This window comes from Pelophylax lessonae (genome assembly GCF_965119305.1).
Source record: "Pelophylax lessonae genome assembly, chromosome: 4".
NCBI classification, from domain to species: domain Eukaryota; kingdom Metazoa; phylum Chordata; class Amphibia; order Anura; family Ranidae; genus Pelophylax; species Pelophylax lessonae.
In genome coordinates this window covers 106,500,698-106,514,916 of record NC_138771.1, presented here as the reverse complement: position 1 = coordinate 106,514,916, position 14,219 = coordinate 106,500,698, and the positions used below count along the sequence as shown (strand labels likewise).

The window sequence follows — 14,219 nt, the reverse complement described above, 5'->3', positions numbered from 1 at the left end:
ACTTCTCTTTCTTCCTTTTGGTCTGTTAGGTATACCCATGGATCTGTACAAAAAGTGCAGTTCATCCTGCCAGGAATCCAGTGAGCTAAAACCTTTCTGTGCTACAAGTCCCTTGCTGAATGTTGTCAGTTATTATTGTTCCCTGTTCTCCCTGTGAACTACAATCCTAGAGATAAACTAGAGATGAGTGGGGTATGTTGTAGTGTGACAATGGTGCTTTTTTATAGATACAGTACAGTGAGTAAGCATTGTCACCCTAAGACAGAAAGTGTGGTACTGCTAGGATCACTAAGTAAAAATACAGACAAAAAGCCTAACAAAAAGAAAATGAATGCAGACATCACATATAAAGACTGATAGCATTTAAATATGCATTTTTGCTCTTGGGTTCAGATTCAATTTAATGTTTTATAGCAAAGGAGAATATGGCACCTTCCACACACTTGGAGAACAAAGTTTTACACCACGTTTTGCAGAGGCTTTTCATTCTTCCTTAACAAAAAACATGAAATGTCGGTGTTACGTAATTAGAGGGAGACTCCATCTGTTTTGCAAGTCTTTCACAATCCCATAAACATTCTCTTTGCTAAGGTACTTTAGAAATGATGTTTAAGTCCATTAATACGGGCAGGAAATAACACTGCAACCTTGTCATGACTAGTAAGTGGAACAGATTTCTCAATGACATTTGATGACCTTTTATTGGAGAAATTTAAGACCAAGTGTGAGCTTTCAATGTCAGTCATGGTAATATTCAAATAAGAATTATCACCTTCCGGCAACTGAATGTACTTATGTACAATTCTTGGAAATACATACCTCACCGGGAGGTGATTTAAAAACAATCTTGTATGGGACACTATAGATGTTTTTTACTATACCTAAACTTTCTATTGATTAAGTATTTGGCTGCCAGCCAGTACAGCCATAGAAAATGTTGCTCAGTGCTTATCCTCTCCATACCAGCTTTAGGTTTTGGGCATTAATCTGATTACATCCACTAAAGACTTCCTTTTGGTGGCTTTGTTGAGCATTCTGAACATCACTGGTCTTAAACTATTTGGTGCAAGTACTGTTTGGTTGTTATTATAGTAACTTGTTTATTCTGAGAAGATACTGCATATGAAGTTGGGTAAATTCAGACTTATTGTGGAGAGTGATTGCATGTAAATGTGCAATATGCACTTTGTCTCTAACCATTGGGCTACCCACTCCCTATACTTGCACGTTAAGGATTGGTTTTTATTTAGTATTTTCTTATTACAGTCATATGAAAAACTCAGTACACCCTCAGCTGTGCCTACAGAAAAATAATATGCTTGAGAAAAAAAGCAGGAAATAATGCCCACCAGTCTCTGATTTAAATTCGGAGAAACTTTTGACCACTTCTCCATACACAATTTCCTCAGATGCAGGATGTTTGCAGTAGGGATAGACCGATTATTGGCAAGGCCGCTATATAGGGGGCCGATATGCACTTTCCCCGATATATCGGTATCGGTACCGGCCCCCGGAACTGGCCGATATTGCAGATATTTTTGTGACGTCATTCTGCCTTCTTAGGCCGTCTCCCTCGCCTTGGACAGCCTCATCTGGAGTCGGGACTAGTCTCACGGGAGTGTATCACAGCCATACACCCACCCACAGCAGCCCGGTGCCAGCCACCCACATCCACAGGCCCTGTACCAGCCAGCCAGCCACAGGCACTGTACCAGCGCACCAGCCAGCCAGCCACGCACAGGCCCTGTACCAGCCAGCCACAGGCACTGTACCAGCCAGCCGCCCACAGCCCCTGTGCCAGCCACCCACCTACCACAGGGTGCCAGCCAGCCATCCACCACAGGGTGCCAGCAAGCCATCCACCACAGGATGCCAGCCAGTCACCCACCACAGGGTGCCAGCCAGCCAGCCACCCACCACAGGGTGCCAGCAAGCCAGCCATTAAGCATTAAACAAAAATGAACATGTTCAGTACCAGATTTGTGTAAAAAATTGTCTTTATTTTTCAAAACTTTAAATGTACAAAATATCGTCCGAAACCGATACGTTGTGACCAAAATACCGGTATCGGCCTTGAAAAAAAACATATCGGTCTATCCCTAGTTTGCAGGTTTCCTGATGTGTTTCAAAATTCTCCCTACAAAATTACAATCAAATCAGGGCTTTCACTAGGGCAGTCCATAGTACTCAATGTCTTCTTTTTGAACCAACCCCTAGTAGATATGCTAGTGTGATTCAGGTCATTAAAATACTGAGACTCCCTTGCGGTTCAACTTCAACTTTTTGAAAGATGGCCTCATATTCTCATCAAGCACACTTTGATATGATACAGAATGTATCGTTTATTCAATGGGGTTCATTTACTAAAGATAAATAGGCTGTTTATTTTGCAAGGACATTTTCACATATTAACCACATCCCGCCTGCCCTATAGGCGTTTGACGGCGGGATTGTGGTTGTATTATCCCGACCGGACGTCATATGACGGCGGCAGGATAATACAGCTCTACGCGCCCCCCGGTGATGCGAGGTGTCAGTCTGACTCCCTGCACCTCCGATCTCGGTAAAAAGCCTACTGACGTAGGCTCTTTACCATGTGACCAGCCCTGTCCAATCACGGCTGGTCACATAGTAAACAGGAAGAGCCATTGATCGGCTTTCCTTAGTTCGTGCCTGACAGGCACGAGTAAAGGAGCGCCGATCGGCGGCTTCCCTGACAGGGGGGGGGTTGGCACTGGTAATCAGATCATTGATTACCAGTGCAGACCCTTGGGGGGGGGTGCCACTAGAATCACCAGGGATGCCCACCCATGACCCCAGGGATGCCCACCTATGACCCCAGGGATGCCCACTATGGCCACCAGGGATGGCAATCAGGGCTCAGGGAGCCCCCCATTGCCCTCCCCATCCGTGCTGCCCGCCAGTGCCCTCCCTATCAGTGCTGCCCATCAGTGCCCATCATTGCCATCTATAAGAGTTGCCCACCAGTGCCCATTATTGCCCACCAGTGCCGCCTATCAGTGCCCATTAGTGCCCATCAGTGCCGCCCGTCAGTGCCCATCAGTGCCGCCTATCAGTGCCCACCAGTGCTGCCTATCAGTGCCCATTAGTGGCCACCAGTGCCACCTATCAGTGCCAATCAGTGCCCATCAATGCCGCCTATCAGTGCCCAGCAGTGCCGCCTATCAGTGCCCACCAATGCTGCATATCAGTGCTACCTATCAGTGCCGCCTATCAGTGCCACCCCATCAGTGCCTCCTCATCAGTGCTCATCAGTGCAGGAAAAAGATATTTATTTACAAAATTGTATAACATAAACAAAAAAACTTTTTTTTTTCAAACTTTTCGGTCTTTTTTTATTTGTTTAGCAAAAAGGAAAAAACCCAGAGGTGATCAAATACCACCAAAAGAAAGCTCTATTTGTGGGGGGAGAATGACATAAATTTGGGGAAGGTACAGTGTTGCATGACCACGCAATTGTCATTCAAAATGCAACAACGCTAAAAGGGGAAAATTGGCCTGGGCAGGAAGGGGGTGAAAGTGCCCAGTATTGAAGTGGTTAAGGAACATTTCCCTTAGCGTAATCATTGAGATACTGACTTTTATCACGCAGTTTTGTGCAAGCAAAAATATTTTTTTTTTCACTTATATGGGTATTGTTTGCAATGTCATCTTTGTGTCAATTTATCTGTAGTCACTATTGAATCTAAAGTTTGACTGTTCAAATGTGTTGAAAAAGTAATGGAGTATACTTACTTTTTCACCTGTATGTTGTCTGCTAGAGTCTGATGGTTTGTCAGGACCGGCATTTTAATTTCACATTTATGAATACTGAAATCACATATTTGGGCATAACAATAATATTAAGTAAGTGCTAATTAGCAGATTAATTTAAGTTTAGCAGCAGCGGTACAAACAAGGACCACATGTATAACAGTTGCAAATCAAATAGCAAGGAAATCTGTTTTGTACCAAGATGACTAAACTTTTTTTTTAGATATTCATGTGAAACTGATCAGCTTTATATAAATAGTCTTTTCAGAGTATGTAATACTTTCAAAATCTTGTTTCAGTGTATAGTTTGTAATTACATTCTGTATGTTTTGTAGTCTTCTATATATTTACAGAGTCCACCTCTTACTGATCCTCGTATCCCACTCTTTCGGTAGCCTCTACCATAAACCACCCAGAGACAATGTGATATATAGCAGTAGCAATTCTGCTGAAGAGCAGTAACTTCCTAATTCATGGCAAGAAAGAGGTACTTTGTTTATTCAAAAATTATAATGATTTGGTAATGCTGGCAAAAGAACTTGAAAACATTGCATGTTTTCTTCTACCCAATAAGCCTGTTAATTTGCCTACAAAAGGCTTATGTTATCAACTTTGTACGGGGATATGCCATTTTCAAACTACCTACAACAATTGTGTCCTCACGGCAAGAGGGAAGTGTTTGCTCTGTGCTATACAATTTAAATAGCAGTCCTTATGCTCTTTAATCATTGGATAGGAGCTTTAAAGGGGGTAAAAAGGGTTTCCTTTGAAAATATGGGTTTCCCGGACACTAGTCTTTGTAAAACCGCTGTGCTGACCAACGTGTTTAAATGTTTCTATCCCATACCCTTTTAAAAAGGTAATATGACCACATATTACCAATTATGTTAGACACAGTGGGTAAAAAGGATGAAAACATTTTGTATAAAATGAACCTTCTCTAGGTCACATACAGCCATTGAGCCCAGCCCCCCCCCCCCTCCTGCCCAATCAGAGTGCTTTGTGTTGGGTAGCAGAGGGGAAGGGCAGGTAGAGATGTGTGTGTGAAGACAGCAGTCTGCTGTCAGAGCTTCCGGAGTATAGATGCAACTGTAAATTAAAGAGATAAGTCCACAAGATGGCGTGCACCTCGTTGGGCTTAACTCATAGTATGCCAGTATCATTAATAGAATCACTGAATTCCTAGAGTCAAGCTTCTCCTGTGAAAAATTATAAATCACTTGAACAAACTTACCCGTCATCCATTATTCATGATTTCTAGCCACAAATAAGGGGATCTTACAGAAATTTTCCATAAAATACTGTCCATAGGATCATTTAAGAGTTTCATGATCAGACACACAGGTTAGCTTCCTTGTTAATATTCAGAGTGCGGGAAATGTTTTAATAATAAAGGAAGCCTTCTTAGCCATCAGAGAATACACACAGGTGATCCTCCCTATTCATGTTCAGAGTGCTGGAAATGTTTTGCACTTAAATGTTTACTTTTAGACACCAGAAAGTTCATATAGGAGAACGTCTCTAATCTTGTGCAGAGTGCGGGAAATGTTTTACTAAGAACACCTACTTACACACAGGTGAGCGCCCTTTTTAATGTTACGAGTGCGGGAAATGTTTTCCAAACAAAGGTTTATTTCTTAGAATCCAGAAAGTTCATACGGGCGAGCGTCCTATTTGATGTTCAGAGTGCGGGAAATGTTTCACTCCTTATGTACGTTTCAAATGGCAAAGAATTCACACTTATATTAGAGGCTCCATTTTCATGTTCAGAGTGCGGGAAAGTGTAAAAATAAAGGAAATCTAATGAAACATCAGAGTACGTCCCCTGTTGGTACTATGGGAAATGGATGCTGGATTGTAACGGGTGGAACTGTTTAGTCCATAAACAAATGTGAAACCACCACAGTCCACTCGGGGTTGGTTTACAGCCGCATCGCCCTCTGACCCACTGTGGGGTTGGCAGGCAGCTGGGAGCTCTTATGTTAACCCTTTATCTTCCATTGGTGAACCTTTTTTATTGGTTGCTTCATGTTGTTGCTCCTTTTTGATTTATTGCAGTAGCCGGCTTTTTATTGGTCCAACCAATGTATGATTATTAATACATTTGACACATTTGTTAATTCTATTATAAAAGATTTAAGCTTTATTTTATTCATATGATTACTGTGTGGTAATCGCTTATTCTGATCTTGTCCAATAAAAACTCTTCGTACAATAAGAGTTTCATGATCAGAATGGTTACTTGTTCCATTCACTGAATGCAAACCGTGTACCAGTCTTTAAATGTTCAGTACAATTTTAATGTAGGGATGTGCTTCTAAGGCTTGTTTAAACCTGCACCTATTTTTTCACATTTGTTGTGGTGCATTCATTTTTTCAGCAGGGATGAGTTTAAGTTCAGTCTAAACCCAAGTTTGGACTGACACCATACTTCCACTGAACCTCCACTGGTCTATATTGTAGTCCTTACCTGATACAGAGACAACACAGAAACCTATGTTGTAATGAATGTTACTTCTGTCTATTTTATGCGGGAGTGGACTGAGATCCATGCAGGGATTGTCAGCTTAAAGAATGGCTGAACTGTCATTATTGTAGAAAAAAGCCCCAAAAAAACAGCAAATGTGAGTACTATTCTTGGCCACAAGAAAAATCTCAATTCAGGGCCTTACCAGCACTACACAAGGCCTAATTGGATGAAGGCATTGCCAGACAGATTATACTGTGGTCTCACATTTCCACTTGTAGAGGCTTGGCTTTCAGTTAGTGTCCATTCACACTTGTGCGACTTCAAGTGATTTCCATTGCAACTTGATATGACTTTGGATGAGTGCGACTTCATTACGACTTAGGCTTTGATAATTTTGTTTGTGCTCTACAAAGTCGCTTAACATGTGCAGAATGGAAAAATTGATTTTGTTTCATTCAGGTTCTTCATTTTCTAGTGAATTTCAAATTTTCAGAATGGTTGTTATGTAGTGGGCTGGGAAGCTGGCCACCACATCCTTAACATCCTGTGACTCATCAGCTGTCAGTGGGTTTCCCCACTGACAGCTGAATGTAAACAAAAAAATGCCAGCAATGAAAAATGAATGGAAAAAACAGCATGGGGTCCTCTCCAAAATCCATACCAGACCCTTATCCGGGCATGCAGCCCAGCAGGTCAGGAAAGGGTGGATGAGTGCGCGCCCTCCCTTCTGAACCATATCAGGTTACATGCCCTCAACATGGGGGGTTCTTTGGGGCAGGGGGGCTCTGCCTCCCCCAAAGACCCTTGTCCCCATATTGATGGGGAGAAGGGCCTTTTCCCCACAACCTTGGACAGTGGTTTTGGGGGTCTGCAGGTGGGGGACTTATTGGAATCTGGAAGTCCCCTTTAACAAAGGGGCCCCCAGATCCTGCCCCCATGTAAATGAGTATGGGGTACATAGCACCCCTACTGATTGACCAAAAAAGTGTAAACAGTAAAAAAAAAAAAAAACACAACACAAGTTATAAAAAAATCAAGAAAAAAGATGTCCCCTGGGGTAGATCCATTGTCAATTAGGATGCCCACCACCACCAAAAAAAGTGATGAAGGCGTCAATTAGGGTGCCCCCCAAAGCACCTTGTCCCCATGTTGATGGGGACAAGAGCCTCTTCCGGACAACCCTGAACTGTGGTTGTCGGGGTCTGTGGGTGGGGGGCTTATCGGAATCTGGAAGACCCCTTTAACAAGGGAGCCCCCAGATCCCCCCTATGTGAATGGATATCGGGTACCCCTACCCATTCACCAAAAAAGTGTAGAAAAAAAAATAAACACAAAAGACAGTTTTTAACAAAGCCTTTATAAAAAAAAAAAATAGTGTCCCTCCGATTCAAATTCATCATCAATCACATCGCCCGCCACATCCGAAAAATATATATATAAAAAACAAGACGTTTCCGCCTCTTCACACGCCTCCCGCATAATGAGCTGTTTGAGCTGTCACAGCTTTTGTATAGGAAAGGACACCCAATTACATCACCAGGTGGCACCGCCCCTTCTGACCTTGTGTCAGTAATTTATTCACTGCTCCAGCGCAGTGCATTCTGGGTCAGTCATGAAGTCAGAAGAGTATGGGTGTCCCCGCCCCTTTCCTATAAAAGAGCTGTCACAGCTCAAACAGCTTATTACACAGGAGATGTGTGAAGAGGTGGGAGCATTTTTTTTTCTATTTTTTGGGTGCGGCGGGCGAACTTCCTGCCAAGCGCCCCATGTGTTTGTGTTTTTAGCGAACACACGAACAGCTGATGTTTGAGCCCATCCCCAGTTATCAGTCCAGAGCACTTGCTGCCACTTTTCTGCACCCCAGTTCCTATGCTTCTGTACATAGTTGAGTCAATTAGCTTTGTTTCCACTTTGGAGGTATGCCTTTTAATTCTCCCATGCAGTCTAATTCTGGCCAGACTTCTCCATACAGTAGATTGGTGTGTGGCAGGAGTCATTTTGGGTGGATTCGTGGAACCCAGCTTACTGCTTACCTTAGAGAGGTCGGGAAACTCTTGTTTCAGCTCCCCAGACCCCTCTTATGTGTAAGTCACCCTGTGTCTATTAGGGGCACCGGGTGACTGAGAAAATGATGGACAACTACTTAATGGACACTGAGAATGTGGTTTGGATTACTTTGAATGGGGCAGTAATATTTATTAACAATTTCCCTCAAGAAATCTATGATAAATTAATTCCACTATATCAGAATGATGGAACATTGTATGAGCTTTGCCTCATAGACTAGTGTAGGTAGGAGCCGGACAGTCTGCTACTGGGGTCTCCTTCTATTGTCTGTTCAATAAGGTTTTCTGTGTTTATACTTAGGATTATGTGTAATGTAATTTGTTTTAGCCTTGTTGCTGGCAGTCTGACCTTGAGTGGGATCCTGATTAATCAAAGTATTGTCTAGGTGTGGATTCACAGTCATTAATATTGTTTCTGTCTGGTGGCTAATTTGATTAACTCTTTGAGGATCCTCTATGATGGGATTAACATTAGCTTTGTGTCAGCTGTACCTCATTATCTAAACCATTGTATGATGTTTTTGGTAAATATCTGGATTATTGTTTATGCGGTTGTTGTTTAGCTATGGTAATTATATTCCTGTGTGCAGTTTTTATTGTTAGGGTAATATGATCAGGAGGGGATTGTCCCCCTGTGGGATATATATTATGTGTGAGTTTTTTCAATAAAGTGTTCCAGATCTCAAACAAGCTATTGTCGGCCAGTCTTGTATGTTATGCAGCTGTAATATCTGATATCTATGTTCAAGACTGGAGGAAGCAGTATACTGATGAAAGCACTCAAGCACAGTGTGGGTCGGTTCTGTCACAGGGTGTATCTGGATCCCACAAGAGTGATGTGTCTTTCATCTGCTGCAATGAGCTTCCTTGGACGACCACTGCGTCTATGGTCCTCAATGTTGCCTATTTTCTTTATGCTTCTTCAAAAAAGCTTGAAAAGCACATTTTCCATAACCTCACCTTAGTAGCAGAGCTTGGCTTTTTCTCGACCAGTTTTAAGCCTTCTACACAGCCTTTTCTGTTTCAATTAACCACTTGCCGACCGCCGCAAGTACATATATGGGTACGTCACTAACCTGTGACGGTCACGGACCCCCCCCCGCGCGTGTGCCTGGCGGACCCGATGTCCGCCGGGCACTCGCGATTGCCTGTGACAGCGGGAGAAAGGCAGGCGGCTGATGTAAACAAGCCACCTGTCATTCTCCCCTGTGTAAGAAAAGTGATCAAACGGTTCTACTATGTAGGACCGTTGATCACTGTTCCTATACCTCAAGCCACAGCCAATCACAGTAAGAATCACGCCCCTAGGGACACACACCACCCCTCCCTCTCAAATAAAGTTAACCCCTTCACTACCAGTGTCATTTTACAGTAACAGTGCATATGTATAGCACTGATTACTGTAGTAATGTCACTGGTAACCCCAAAAGTGTCAAAAATGTCAGTCAAGGGTCCGATCTGTCCACCGCAATGTCACAGTCCCACAAAAAAATCGCAGATCGCAGCCATTACGTGTTTAAAAAAAAACAACAAATATCTTTCCCTTAGTTAGTAAACGCAATAACTTTTGCGCAAACCAATCAAAATGCGCTTTTTGCATAAAACAAATTGGCCTAAAATGTTAAAAAATTTAGATTTTTACATTTTTTTTGGGGAATGTCATATAAAAAAATGTGAAAAATATTGTTATTTTTGCAAAATTGACGCTCTTTTTTTGTTTATAGCGCATGATCAAAAAAATCGCACAGGTGATCAAATACCACCAAAAGAAAGCTCTGTTTGTGGTAAAAAAAAGGACGTCAAATTTGTTTAGGTACAGCGTCGCACGACCGCGCAATTGTCCGTTGAAGTCACGCAGTGCCGAATCGCAAAATACCCCCCGGTCAGGAAGGGGGTAAAATCTTCCGGGGCTTAAGTGGTTAATGACTGTGTTTCAACCTACAGTATATATGAACTGTATATATGAACTTGATGATTATTATTATTACTTGCTTGGTATAATTGGTTAATCATACACTGCTACAAAATCCCTGACTTTTTGCAAGTGTAAGAATTGATGCTGGTTTAAAGCCAAAGGGTAGCCACACCAAATACTAATTTGATGCAGATTGTCTTATGTTCACTCACTTTGCATTTTATAAATTGATAAAAATAAACAAAAAAAATATTTTTGAAAGCATTCTTACTTTACAGCATTTCTTCACACCAGCCTAAATTGTATGCACAGTATAGTATGTAAACCTTACCTATTCTGTTCAGTAGAATAATCCTGATAGCATATTTAATAAAAGGAGGCAAATAAATTGGCCATGTTCCTGGCATTTGTTTTGCAGTTTTATGTTAGTTATAGTAGGAATCTGTGGTCAGTGGAATGGGGCAGCGTCAGTAAATGTAAATTAGGATGTTAAGCTAAAGTCCTCATTTAAAGACCATTGAATGTATGGTGAATGAATGCCATGCTGAGTGAGTGTGATCTCCATAATAATCAACAAAATTATTGATTTTCTATCTGCGAAGGATGAATGATAAAAACAGATTGAGGCTGCTATTATACAGTCGATATAAAAAGCTTACTCACAAATGTCCAGTTTCTGTAAAGTAAAAAAAAATAAGCCAAAGATAAATAATTTCAGAACTTTTTCCACATTTATGACCTATAAATTGTACAACAAACTGAAATCAATTAGGTGGAGGGAAGTAAAAATAAAAAACTAAAATAATATGGTTGCATACGTGTACACACCCTTAAACCATAAACTTTGTTGAAGCACTTTTTGATTTTTATTACAGCACTCAGTCTTTTTGGGTATGAGTCCATGGCACATCTTGACTTGGCAATATTTAATCATTTTTCATTGTAAAAACACTCCAAACTTGTCAGATTGTGAGGGCATTTTCTGTGCACAGCCCTCTTCAGATCATCCCACAGGTTTTTAATTGGTTTCAGGTCTGGGCTCTGGCTGGACCATTCCAAAACTTTAATCTTGTTTTGGTGAAACCATTCCTTTGTGCATTGGATGTATGCTTTGGGTCGTTGTCATGCTAAAAAGATGAAGTTCCTCTTTATATTCAGCTTTCTAGCAGAAGCCTGAAGGTTTTGTGCCAATATTAATTGGTATTTGGAACTGTTCATAATTCCCTCCACCTTGACTAAGGCCCCTGTTCCAGCTGAAGAAAAACAGCCCCAAAGCATGATGCTTTACTGTGGGTATGGTGTTCTTTTGGTGATGTTCAGTGTTGTTTTTGCACCAAACATATCTTTTGGAATTATGGCCAAAAAGTTCAAGCTTGGTTTCATCAGACCATAACACATTTTCCCACATGATTTTGGGAGACTTAAGATGTGTTCTTGCAAAATTTAGCCGGGATTGGATGTTTTTCTTCGTAAGAAAAGGCTTCTGTCTTGTCACTCTACATCATAGCCAAGACATATAAAGAACACAGGAGATTGTTGTCACATGTGCCATACAGCCAGTACTTGCCAGATATTCCTGCAGCTCCTTTAATGTTGCTGTAGGCCTCTTGGGAGCCTCCCTGACCAGTTTTCTTCTCATCTTTTCATCACTTTTGGGGTGATGTCCAGTTCTTGGTAATGTCACTGTCGAGCCATATTTCCTCCACTTGATGATGACTGTGTTTCATGGTATATCTAATGCCTTGGAAATTCTTTTGTACTCTTCTCCTGCCTAATACCTTTTAACAAAGAGATCCCTCTAATACTTTGGAAGCTCTCCTCGGACCACGGCTTTTGCTGTAGGATGCGACTAAGAAAATGTCAGGAAAGACCTACTAGAACAGCTGAACTTACTTTGGGGTTTATCAGAGGCACTTTAAATGTTTGCAGGTGTGTACTGACTCCCATTTACCAGGAGTTTAAATGTGATTGCTTTATTCTGAACATAGCTATCCCCAGTTATAAGAGGGTGTGCACACTTTTGCAACCACATTATTTTAGTTTTTTAGTCCCCCCCCCCCCCCCAAAAAAAAAAGATTTCAATTTGTTTTTAAATTGAGTTGTACAGTTTATAGGTCACATTAAAGGTGGAAAAAGTTCTGAAATGATCAGAGAAACCTGGCATTTTAACAGTAGTGTGTTGACTTTTCATATTCACTATAATACAGAAACCTTTTCATATCCACTGTAGTTATGATGAAAGCTACTGAGAACAGGATTTGCCATTGAAGAGTGGAAAACCCAGATGTATGGAGAATTGCGTTGATTTTGAAAACATGCTCACAGAAATCCAAAATGTGAATATGCCCCTATAACTACACATTTGATGGGGTCGTGCTTTGTAAATCCTCTTAAACTATTTATTGTGCTAAAGTTTTCCTCCAATTATTAATTTTATAAAACGTATGACTTTTTAGAGTAATTCAGTAACATTTTTACAACACTGCACTTAATTTGCACTTAGTTATTAAACTTTTCTAAAAGTTGGAAACTTTCCTTCTCTAGGCATTTGCAATCATTTTAAACACGCTGTACCCATCATGCACACTTTGTCTTCATATATTTTCCCTCTAATCCCATTTGTGATATAAAGAGACCAGCAAGTCATCTTCCTGGACCATTGAAAAAGTTACCTTTTAACTGGACCAGATGCATAACTTGGCATGGACCACTCGTGTCCCTCCCCTTCTTTGCTGTATATGAACTACAGCCCCTAGCTCATTGCTGTCTCCTTCCCCCTCCCCTAGCTGGGAGAAGTTATTCCATGAGGGGATCAGCTTACCAGTTGTCTCCAGAGCTGTAGCTGAAGCAAAGCTTCTTGTAGTGAAATAACTAGAGGCAGAGCGAGAGAGAGAGAGCAGTGGTTTGCAGAATTGCCGTGTTGAGATACTGAGACACAAGTGCATCTGCTAGCTGTTAATACTTGGCAGAAGGATTTTCTTACTCTAGGATAGTTTTGACATTGTCATGATAATAATGTTTGTGAGCTACTTGATTTTAACTTTCCTCTCCTTTGACAAAGCAGTCCTAGGAAGACCTGGGGGACAGGTAAGTCACCATTTCTTTTATTTGCTGTCCTTAGAATTTCCATTATTTGCCATAACTTGATTCTAATTTATTGTGCAGCTTAATTCCTGAATAATAAAACTTATTATTATACTTGTACTTATGTAAGCTGCAGGAGATGTTTTAAAGTTTGACAAACTTTTGCCATAATATTCATCATGAGTTTTCAACAAAGCAATATGTAAAGAGCAATTCAAAAATTCATCACTGGAAAGGTGATAAGTGCTCTGCAAGGTGAAACTATTTATCTTTAATTTTCAAAATATTCTGAACATTTTATAAATTAGTATTAGGTAATTATTGCATAAATAAGAATGTTGCTGATTAGCTGTAAGCATTGGTCTAGCAACTGATAATTGTTATTGAAAATATATATATATATATTTATTATAAATTATAAATAAACAACACAAATACATTTATTGATGAGATACACAAAGCAATTTTATAGATTAGTTAACTAACTTGTTTAGAAACAATCTAAATAAATTATTTTAGGATGCGGGAACATAGAGGTATTCTTAGTTTAAGATGCTGGTACAGATATCAATGGGGTCATCTGATAAAAACATAATTGATTTATAGAAATGCTGTAACACAGTTGTGTAGTCTTAAGGGTGCTGAAATGATTATTGTTCTAAGAAAGAAATGTTATTGCTCTAAACATGTCACTTAATATGTTCCATAATTTGATAAAGCATTCTTCTTTCATGCACATGTATAAACAACTCCATCTCCAACTCATCTTAGTTACTTACAGCATATCCTGTATTTGCATGCTCTCAGTCATGAGTGATAAACCTGTGATGGCTCTAGCTCTAGCCTATTGGTTCACAGGTCATGTACAGAATCTACTGTAGAACACTACACTCCCACTGGAGAAACGCAT

The 14,219-nt window shown here is 40.7% G+C and overlaps 1 protein-coding gene across 2 annotated transcripts in view; it reads left to right on the top strand.

Moving 5' to 3' along the window:
- Positions 1-14,219, top strand: part of THSD4 (thrombospondin type 1 domain containing 4) — a 997,759-nt gene that overhangs the window by 715,101 nt on the left and 268,439 nt on the right. The window contains exon 1 of one of the 2 annotated variants that reach the window (XM_082253071.1): positions 13,021-13,312. The exons of the other annotated variant lie outside the window; for it this stretch is intronic. Within the exon in view, the coding sequence (XP_082109197.1) occupies positions 13,232-13,312 (81 nt within the window). The 5' untranslated portion in view covers positions 13,021-13,231. Of the gene's footprint in view, positions 1-13,020; positions 13,313-14,219 lie in introns of those variants that run through there. 2 annotated transcript variants of the gene reach the window in all.